Genomic DNA, 11,534 nt, shown 5'->3' with positions numbered 1-11,534 from the left:
TGTAGAACTATTATCCAAATAACATTTTTTTATTTCTTTATGGATATTTCGAAGCATATCGCCAACGTCTGCGAAGAAATATAATCATAAAAATTATAGTCAATATTTGTAAAGTTAAAAAGAATGCAAATAAAAGTACATAATATAATACATTTTAATGTTATAAATAAATAAATAAGTGAGGTCGACGTGGCTCAGGGGCAAGCGTGCGACTATAAAGTAGTTGTGGGTAAAAAATATACTTTATTGATTTATTTTTTATAGTCTTTTGTTGTTAATATATTATGCAAAATATAATATTTAGGTAGGCAACATTATTGTTTTCGATCAAAGTTCGAATACTAACGCGGGTAGTCCAGTAGTATTATTGACAAAGCAAAAAAAAAAAAAAATAATAACAAAGTCGGTGGGTATATTCAATGAATACTTATTTTTTATAAATATTATAACCTTATTTAAATAACACGTAATGTCCACATACCAAAAGTATTACAGTTTTGACATAACAAAATTTCTAAGTGGTGTTAACCGTATTTATTCAATTATATTTGCTAGTCTTATCTTAACTGAATCTCTGTTTAACGTGCATTCTCTTATTGTGTAGTGGTGGTAGCTTTTTTTGACTATATTTTCTTTGTCAACGTCGCATTGGCGAAGTGATTAGTGCTGAACCGGCACGCTCAGAACGCCTTAGATAAAGAACAACAACAAAAAGCTACGCATAATTATTTACTTTTAAAGCACCATCATAAGCTTATTTACATTTAATCTGGGCGTTATCGGATGCACTTTACAAATATAAATATGAATTATATATAGAACTATGAATATACCTACCTGTAATATTATCAATACAATAATATAAAAAAATGTAAATTAGTAGTATAGTATCTAATAGCCATGTGTATTTGAATACTTAGTACAAAGTAGGTAAGTTGTTTAGATAATTTGAAAAATATTTTTATATTTTAAATATTTTTTTACAATCTTTAAGCATTTACCATCAGTGTAAAGACGGACACTCTGCTCTCTATTTACTGTTTATCTATTTAAAGACTTTGTACAGTATGGTTGATTACGTCGTGCCGAAGTTAGTAATAGATGGCTGCGCAAGTTATTTTTTTTTCTTTTGATTAGCTACTCCCCGAGAGTACAATAACCAAAGTTTAGAAATTTTAACTTCAGGGCGGCCATTATTACTATGAGTAGGCAACCTGTATGTTAAGTCCGGACTAGCGTAACGGTACGCTGCATTATCCAACTAAACCTCTGGAATAAAGAAAAAGAGAGAAATATTATATAAATTAAAAATTAAATCAGTTTCACGCTGCATCCCGCACACAGCAGGGTAGGCAGAGGGAACCTAGTGTTAAGGCACGCCGTTCCCCACTTTCTGCTAAAATCTGGAGGCATTGCGTGTTGAGTGGCAGAACTCAATGCCGCGCTTTGTCTCAACACCAGAGCGAAGAAACGAAAATATTAATTTAAATAAATACTTTATTTCCTCGAGTGGGGATCGAACTCACCGAAACCGTCGCATTACACCCTTATGCCACTGCACCACGACGGCCTATGTGAATGCTGTTTCTATTATTAAATAATTAGGTACTATCAGCGTTGTATAATGTTTATATTTAATCTCATGTCTTCAATGGAGTCTGGAAAACAATAAACTTAAACAAAAACTTACTATTGGCAACAATGATATCATACTATATGGATACATATGAAAATCAACAGGAATTTTTTTACTTGGCTAAAAAAATATCGTGTTGCATATCTGTGAGAATTCCAAAAGTAAAAAGGGGTATATTACGCTCAGTCTTGGAATTCGTTAAAAATAAATACAAACATTATTTAAAATAAAATGCAATAAAAAAAAAACATTAAACATATGCATTTATGCATGTGTGTGTATGTATTGATTTTAAATACCTACCCACACATCAAAATTTTTATTCGCATACATTTATAAAACAAAAAATATATAAGATTCTTTATTGCACCAAATTAACACATAATAAAACATACATTACGAAAAGACATACACAACGGTGGACTTATCTCTAGAAGAGATCTCTTCCAGCCAACCCGTGGAAGTGGATAAGTGCAAAGTAGCGGGAAAGACAAGATAGTGCAGTGAAATTGAGAAAGACAAAAACAAAATAAATAATAAAATAAAACTAATAGTAATAATAAATATAAAAAATAAATAATTAGGCATGACATACACACAAATAAACATAAATATAGCTATACAAAATAAACAATATATTATAACATTTAAATATAAATACATATATACTATATAATAAATACATATTCTAAATAAAACACATTTTACAATTTACAGTGCGGACATGCGTAATATGAGCAAGACGTCGGTATATTGTGTCACAGCCACAGTCACAGCTGACGTTACTCCGAGTCCGACCTCTGCCGATCAATACAACGTTATCAACGATATTTAACCCAGTGTGGGTGTTTACATGCGCGCCGGCCAGTACTCCTGTAGCGCTCAAATGAAATCCACGCGAGTGATAACAATAACTTAATGATATTTCACAATATTGGAACCAAACCAGAAATGTAAACCAGCATGCCTCTGCCCGATCTCATAAAACGTGCGTCTAGCTATTTCCTAGGACTGGAATTCGAAGACGAGGAGCCCCACGACTATGTAGATAATGAAATTTTGTTTTGTAAAAATAACGTGTGCGTTCACCCACCGACGATCGCGAGACACGAGCTGGATATTGTCCATCATCCCGGCTACTTAACAGTGACGACGAAGGTTTTTACCGATCAGCATAATAATGCCAAACGTCCTACTCTTTTCCTCAATTGGATACCTAATTCCACTTTGAGGAAATGCCCATCTGCTGTAGAAAGCAGTCCCAATGATGAACTTGTGTACATAAGGCCCACAAATCCTCGAGATATACCACGACAGAAATCTCTACCGGAAAAACCAAGGAAATATCGAAATAATGACAACGCTTTCTCCGATTCATCTGAAACCACAAGTCTTAATTCAAATTCGGACAAACAAAGTGTAAAATCGAGTGACACAAGGTATACGCAAAATGATACGACGCAGGAGGAACTATCATCAAGCTCTAAGCCGACTATCAAATCCATGGATTCTAGTAAAGATGATGTTTTCGTGTCTATAGAAAAGGATGAATCGAAAGATCAAATATTCGAATATGACCGGCATGTGCGCTCGCAGTCAATGACGTCAGTTAACATTACAATTGCTAACCCAAATATAGAGAACGTTGATCTGACCCCTGACTCCGTGTCGGGGAGCTGTATGAGATCTCTGTCTATGAGTTCTTGTGATGAAGGGAACCCTAATTGGATGAGTACGCCGGAGTTTTTGGCACTAAAGCACAACTTGGTCTTCCCTGACAGTGTGCACAGCTCCCCTGTACCGCAAAGGCGACAACCATTAAAATGTCGAAGGTGAGTGACAAGTGCTTACAATCTAATTTAACTTCTCAAGAATTTTACGTAACACAGCTACTTATGTATATTTTCCAAGTAAGTAGGTATTTAAATATTTGTTGTACCTAATATATTATGATGTTTTTTTTCTTTGTCCATTTCTTTATTTTTCTTATTGAAACATACTTATCTTATTTGATACTCGAATCGAATTATTTTTACATTATATTGGGTCATGTTCAATGGATGCAGCGGAAGTGTCATACTGTTTCATTTGCATTATTCACTTTAGATAATTTACAAGGTTATTTTTTCTAAATAGTACCTATTAATCTAGGGTTGCGTGCTTAAAAGATATTTGTTTATATATGATAAAACAATTAAAATAAAAACGACAACTAATGACATAAAAATTTGTATATTATTGGTATCGTATTTTGGGTTTTTGTACTCACAGAATTGCATAAATTAACGAGCAGCTTTAACAAAACACATTTAACTTGAATATAGGTGTAATGTACCTATTTGTAAATAGGTAACCATTACATATCGAAATATCTATTTGTTTTGCTGTTAATAATCAGTTTGCTCTTTTATTATGGACTTCCCTAATGATAGTATAATCTGCAAATTTACGTTTGTTAACTTTTAAATTAGATACGGAACCCTCGTTTGGCGAGATCGACTCGCACTTGACCGGCTTTTTTTATTAAAATTGTTTTCCTTATAGTGGGCAGAAAATAAGAAAAATAAATTAAAGTGAAGATGATTTCTTACGAAATTAGTTAATATAAATGTACTTATCACCATCTAATAGTTACATCTAGTAATTACACATAGGTTGATTGACACGACTGTGGTACTCTATTCAATGGAATTAACAACGAAGCCCTAACACAGTTGATCAAATGTCAAGCCAAAAACCACAAGGAGGATTTTGGGATTACCCTTTAGGTCTTTAATCCACACGCAGCACTCAAATTTCATGAGTTATTGACTACTCAAAGTTCATTAATTTATACAATACACGTATATATAAAACCTACATTAGATTTTATGGTCAACTGGTACCTTCGACACGTCATAATTGAGGAACTGTTTATTTAATACATTTTTTTATTTAATTATTTCTTTATTTAGAATATTTTTTTTATTTATAAGAATTTCATACAGGTTTGTTTTCTGTAGGTATACCATTAAACATAAAACACCTAAATACATTTTTCTTTACTGTCTTTCTCAAGTTTCTGCCCATTTTTAACCGACTTCTGTAAGAAAAGGAGGTTATCAATTCGACTGTATTTTATTAATTTTTTTTTTATATTTGTTACCTCAATAAATGTACATGTTCTCCTATACCTACAAATGCAAATCGATTCCACGCCAGCGTCATAATATCCAATATTTTAATATTATAATATTTCAACAAGTATTTAAAGCAAACATGTCGAAAGTTCATATACGAATACATAAATTTCATCTGCCGACTGCCGTTCGCATGTCATTAGCAGTTCCACTTCCACCGCATTCCCTCAGGCCTCGCCTGTCTGGAATGTGGCTATTACGTTCTAATGATCCTGGGTCCTGGAATTGGACTGGAATATCTAAGCTTACCTATATATATTAAATAATTGTACGTGAATTATCTCCTGAAAATTCGTGCGTCTCTGAAAATATTTGTAGGTATTGTAGAGCAGTAAAGCGAATAGTATAGTGCTTAATGGAGTGAATTTAATATTGAATTTGATATCTGTTAAATAAACTAATATTTATCTATGAATCTTTCCATAACGTATATTTAGAATTAAAAAAACTACTGTTCTTTACTTGTGTTTATGTTTATTAAAAATTTAAATTAAATCAGCTTCACGCTGTATCCCGCACACAGCGGGGTGGCAGAGGGAACCTACTGTTAAGCCACTCCGATTCCCACTTTCCGCCGAAATCTGGAGGCATTGCGTGTTGAGTGGCGGAACTCAACGCCGCTCGTTGCCTCGACACAAGAGCGATGAAATGAAAATATAAGTCGAAGAAAAAGGGATCGAACCGACAACCCTCGCCTTACAGGCACACCCTTGTGCCGCTACGCCACGACGGCTTTTGTTTATTATTTTATACCTAACGGGTAAACCGTTGCAAAATATTTTTTACTATATAGCCTATATGGTAAATTAATCTCGTCAATAAATAATACAACACATACAAAGGCATAAAGAAAACATTATAAACAGTTTCAATGAAGTCGATTGTTTCTGAGTTCTGTAGAAATGTATTGTTACTGAAAAATATATTTTGATGATCTAATAAATTCCCAGCTATGTTGTTCTTTTTGTATACAAAATATGTTTATTTCTATCCATATTGGAATTAAAAGAATAATTTCGCCGTTAATTTATAAACATAAAATTAGAACATGGGCCTCCAGAATTCGTCGGAAACTGGGGAACGAAGTGTCTTAAAACTAGATATAGCGGTATAGCGTAAAGCTGATTTGGTTTTATTTTTATGAACGTAAGTTTCTGATAAAAAATAATAAATGTCGTTCAGAGGACATTTTAAATTAAACTAGGGAATTAATTTTATGAAAACTGTTTTATTAAAAGATAAATATAATATACATATATCTACTTAATTTGTAATTGCATTACAATCATATTTATTAAAATAAGGGCTGTATTTTTCTAAAATCTACAGTAACTTTTTTTGGTCCAGATTCTCCGTAGATCTAAGCCAGATGCGATCATTGCGGCTGTTCTTCAACGACGACAACTGCACCTGTGGGCAGCTGGTGGTAGCGTCCAGGGAGTCCCAGTACAAGATATTGCATTTCCATCATGGCGGGCTCGATCATCTAGCACAAGTGCTGCATAGGTGGCATTCTCTATTGCACAATATTAAACTAACTTCAGGTAATAAGTTATTTGTTGTACCTACCTACTAATGTTAATACGCAAGAAAAAGTGAAGCTTTTAGTTTTCTTTTCTCGTCCTCATCTGTTTCTTCAGCTTCACTGTATATCTCGCACATAGCCGGGTAGGCGGAGGGAACCCAGAGTTAAGAAGCAGCCGTTTCCCACTTTTTTCCACTTTCCCCAAATACTGGAAGTTTTGCATGTTACCAGAGCGAAGTACTAAAAATATTAATGATTCCAATTCCTTGAGTGGGAATCGAAATCACATCCCGTATCATAGCGTTTACAATGACACACTTGTGCCTCTGCGCCTGAACACGCCTCATTTTGTATTCTATTTATTGATAATATGGTATCTCTAATAATAATATTAGTAAGATATTTGTTTTAGATAAAAAATGAGATAAATATTATATTGTAATTGCCAAATCAAAGGTCACTGGTCCCATTACCACAACAGAAATATATGTGCTACTTGATATAATATCAGATACCGATATTGAATATTTATTTAGGTTGATACTTTATTTAATATATGTAAATCAATGGATTTTTTTAGATTTCCATAATAAATAGAAAATTATAAATATTTTATCTACCGTTTGAAACTGTTATCGAGTTCGAATAGTCTGTAAATTATTTATAGCTTTTGTTGATGGTATAAAATTTACTAACAATGTTAATATCATTTTTTTAGGTTCCGAGGAATCTAACTTACCTTACCGACACTTCATGGTGTGTCGTCCAGAAGTTCAGAAATCAGAACAGCATCCCGAAGAAGAAAAAGTACCAAAAATCACTCCTGAACTTTTTTACGGTAAAATCATGAATGCTAAAGGAATGATCGAAGACGATCTATTTTTAAGAAAGTGTGTTTTCTTTGGCGGACTTGACAAGGAGTTGAGACGAGAAGTTTGGCCGTTTTTACTGCACTGCTACCCATATAACTCTAGCTATGATGAAAGAGAAATAATATTACAAATAAGAACAAGGGAGTATGAAGAGATTGCAAGGAAAAGATTGGAGAAAATGACTCCCGAACAGCACGCGGTGTTTTCGAAGAACGTCCAAAGCGTTATCGAGAAGGACGTTGTACGGACCGACAGGGGAAATCCCTTCTTCGCTGGGGAAAACAATTACAATGTAGAAATAATGAAGAATATTTTACTTAATTACGCCGTTTATAATCCAGCTTTAGGGTACGTTTTAACTTTCATATTGTTTTATGGAATAAAACATAGAAAAGAATATGCTTACCTACGTTTGTTTTTATATTGCGAGGCCTGCCTACCTCTTACAACTCTTACATTAAAATGTTTTCTCATGTTACATTAAAATTACCTTAGTTAGTTTAAAACTGTTATAAATTTAGGAATAACATTATATATTTTTTAAATCCAGATACACACAAGGCATGAGCGACTTGTTAGCGCCGGTACTGTGTGAAATTAAGTGTGAAGCGGAAGCGTTCTGGTGCTTCGTAGGGCTGATGCAACGCGCCATATTTGTTTGCACACCCACCGATAATGATATGGATAATAACTTGGTAAGTATTGACATAAAATGATTATATTATATTGATTGTGATAGTTGCAGTGTTATTGAACAGTTTTAGTTTGAGGATCGCGTCCTCGATGGTTAGACCATTGGCAGGACATGAGAGTCAATGGTGTTTCGAAGATGCTAAAGACTGTGCAAAGTGGAGTAGGTTGAGTATGAAGGCAAACCCTGGCAAAAGCCGGGATTAATGCCGGAAAGAAGAAGAGTTTAATGGCAGCCCACAACTTGTCGCGATTACAGTCGGAGCCCAGAGTAGCACAGATTTTTTTTATGAAATACAAAATCTTCTACATTATTATATATATCTAATATTATACGGGCTGAATGTTTGTGGTGCTGTCAATTTCTAATTAAAAAATGTACCTACCTGGGTATCATATTCAACTTTTAATTAGAAAAAAATAAATAGGTACTTGTCTAAAGGCAAAGCTAGTGATTGGTTTGCATTCACTAGCTTTGCCTCTCGACGATATGAATAGTAATGAACGAGGCAATGAAAGCCATAGGTGTAGCAAATTACTTCATTTTGTATTCAAGTATGACAACTTACTTAAAAATTAATAACTGTCGCTTAGGAGTTGACTTGAAATTTGCATTTTTTATTAATTTAACAAAGGTTCTAGTCTCGTACAAGAAATAGGATTATCGTGAGAAAGTCTATAAAGTAATTAGTCTAATATACGGAGAAAGTTAATTTTAAATGTATTATTATATACTTACTGCTAAATCGAAAGTTGAGTGACGACTTGACTACTAAATTAACAACGAAGTTACGAACTTATTGATATTTCATGAAGATTGGTTAAATACACGCGAAGAGTAGCGTCTGTGTACCCGATCGATAACTGTAGGGAAAGTTAAAAGTAGGTATTAACTTTGCTAAAACTATGAACTTAATTTTGTAATATATTTGGAAATGTGAAAAATATTTATTTACCTAGAAATTAGAGTGTTGTGTCTGTGACTGTAAACGGGACAGGTTGTAGATTCCCCACTCCAGGAAGGGAATGCCTCTTTAATTTGGAGAAAAGTGGGGAATGTCTTAGATTCCCTGCTTATCCTGCTATGAGCGGGCTACAGCGTGAAGCTAATAAAAATTAAGTGTTATATTTATCAATCAACCGCCATTTCTTAGAGTAATGTATTTAGCGAAAAATCCCTTTATGTCCTAATATAAGTTACATACATGTATTAAAATTAGCAATTAAATTATAGTTTTCTCAAAACGTCACGTACATTAGTTCTAAGTTGCGTAAATAAATAAATATTAAAATTTTATAGTATAAAAAAAAAACATACAGTCAAATTGACAAACTCTTTTTCTTACAGAAGTCGGTTAAAAAATGAGCTGAATCCTTATGTGTATAAAATATTAAGGCATTATCAAATGTATTCTATTTGTTTCCCAGAGCTACCTTCGCGAACTAATAAGGATAATGCTGCCTCATTTCTACAAACATCTAGAGAAGCACGTCGACGCCATGGAGCTATTGTTCTGCCACCGATGGATATTGTTGTAAGTTAAACACAAATGGTCAATTTTTCATATTACTTAAAATAAATGCGACTTTTTAATATTTATGTTTTAGAATTTTAATATCCACATTAAAACAATTAAAATCAGCTTCACGCTGTATCCCGCATACAGCAGGGTAGGCAGAGGAAACCTAGTGTTGACACTCCGTTCTCCACTTTCTGCCGAACTTTGAAGGCATTGCGTGTTGAGTGGCAGAACACAACGCCGCGTTTTGCTTCGACACCAGAGCGAAGAAATGGAAATATAAACGTAAATAAATATTTCACATCATAATATCCACATAGTAGTTAATATACGCCTAAAGGTATTTTATATTGCCCTGATCTCCAGGACATGGCGAGGACATCAGGTTCATGCTATAAAAATATTATGTTCTTGTTAAATCCCAGAACGCAAAGTTTTGTTACTTAGGTAGATATTAATACATAAGTATAGCTAATAATTGTAAATATTTAGGAACCAATTATAATATTGGTAGGTTATTTTTTGTATGTTTTTTTCGTAAAATTGCAAAATTGCATATTTAATAGAAATATGTTTAGTTTTTTCATATCTATCCGCAAAAGCAGTTATTACCGTAAAATTATTAATCCTACCAGTACTTCCAGAGATATTAACGAACAACAAGCGAACAAACTCAGCTTTGTTATATTAGTACTCTATAGATAAAGATATCGTCATAATATATAGCTAACTTTTTATGATATAAATTAATGAGTTCCTTTTTATCTTGGATTTTAAGGTGTTTCAAACGTGAATTCACCGAAGCAGTGGCGCTACGCATGTGGGAGGCTTGCTGGGCGAACTACCAGACCGACTACTTCCATCTGTTCCTCTGCCTCGCCATCATCGCGGTGTACGCGGATGACGTCATCGCACAGGATCTGAATACTGATGAAATGCTGTTGCATTTTAGTTCCTTAGGTAAGATTTTTATATTATTTTATATAAATCCGTCGTAGTGCAGTGGACACAAGCGTGTGACTGTAAATGTGATGGTTGTGGGATCGATTCTCATTAGCGGAAATAGTTCTAGAAACAGGGCATAGCGCGGCGACAAGTTCCGCGACTCAACACGGAACGGAAAGTGGGGACGGAGTGTCTTAACACTAGGTTCCTTCTGACCACCTTCCTATATGCGGAGTACAGCGTGAAGTTGAAATAGAAGTTTTATTTCCTATAAATTTTTCTTTCATAAGTAAACAAGAACGTGTAAATTAAATAGACAATTGAATTCAGTAAAAACAAAGACATTTATATATAAAAAATAGTTCTCTTCGGTTTTTCAATTATCGTCGTTTCTAGAATAACTAATAGTAGTTTTTGGATCTACTCCGAACTGTGCGGAAGGATGAAAAGATTAGTCTTTAGCAAACATAAATCGCCATAATAAATTTGATTAAATATTTCCAGCAATGTATATGGACGGGCGTCTGATTCTTCGCAAAGCCCGAGGTCTGCTGCACCAGTTTCGACAGCTGGTGAGGATACCTTGTACTCTAGTGGGTATGTGTCAGCGATGCGGCCCCGGCATATGGGACTCCACTCACCGACCCAACGTTGAGTGTACTGGCGCTCATGATTTTTGTGAATATGCTGTACAATGAATTTTATTAGTTTAGCTGTTATTGAAAATTTAAGCGTTTTGTGTTGTAATAAGGTGCTTGGTAACTCCGAAACTCGAGTTCTTTTAATTAACCCTAGAATCTAAAATAACCTCTAGACGAACTTTGTTGTCAAAGTACAAAATATTGCTGCTTTTGGTACACAAAGTGAATTATTAGAAATATCACGTTTTCGGAGTTAACCCGAATGCATGAATGTTTGAATAAAGGAATAAACTTCGAATGAGAGAAAATTTTCAGTATTGTATTGTCATTGAAACAAAATGGCGGATAGTTAACATTTTGACGTTTAGTTTCGACATTTATATGACAGGTTGGAAATTAATGTTGGTATATTTTTCTTTTCTTCATCAATATATTAAATGTGGTAGGTAAGGGCATAAACGTAATATGTACAAATAGGTGTATGAAAATAATAAAATTAAATAGATATATGAATTTATATTGAGCT

At 33.8% G+C, this 11,534-nt stretch overlaps 1 protein-coding gene and 1 long non-coding RNA gene across 2 annotated transcripts; one reads left to right on the top strand and one right to left on the bottom strand.

The window, feature by feature from the left end:
* Positions 1-409: 409 nt before the first annotated feature.
* TBC1D16 (TBC1 domain family member 16) lies at positions 410-11,316 on the top strand. Its single transcript, XM_085198470.1, has 8 exons — positions 410-930; positions 2,354-3,468; positions 6,163-6,359; positions 7,059-7,560; positions 7,763-7,907; positions 9,331-9,437; positions 10,201-10,382; positions 10,872-11,316. The coding sequence occupies exons 2-8, from the start codon at positions 2,600-2,602 to the stop codon at positions 11,063-11,065; spliced, it is 2,196 nt and encodes a 731-aa protein (XP_085054596.1). The 5' UTR covers positions 410-930; positions 2,354-2,599; the 3' UTR covers positions 11,066-11,316.
* LOC146531298 (uncharacterized) lies at positions 6,024-7,781 on the bottom strand. The gene is made up of 2 exons (XR_014878801.1): positions 7,619-7,781; positions 6,024-7,314 (listed from the first exon to the last, which is right to left on the bottom strand). It is a non-coding gene; the product is annotated as an uncharacterized LOC146531298 (long non-coding RNA).
* Positions 11,317-11,534: the final 218 nt, after the last annotated feature.

The sequence above is a fragment of the Heliconius melpomene genome, chromosome 15 (assembly GCF_056956725.1).
Source record: "Heliconius melpomene rosina isolate 202511_hmr_F chromosome 15, ASM5695672v1, whole genome shotgun sequence".
Lineage (NCBI taxonomy): Eukaryota > Metazoa > Arthropoda > Insecta > Lepidoptera > Nymphalidae > Heliconius > Heliconius melpomene.
The sequence above is the reverse complement of the archived record's forward strand: the minus strand, read 5'-3'. Positions and strand labels throughout refer to the sequence as shown.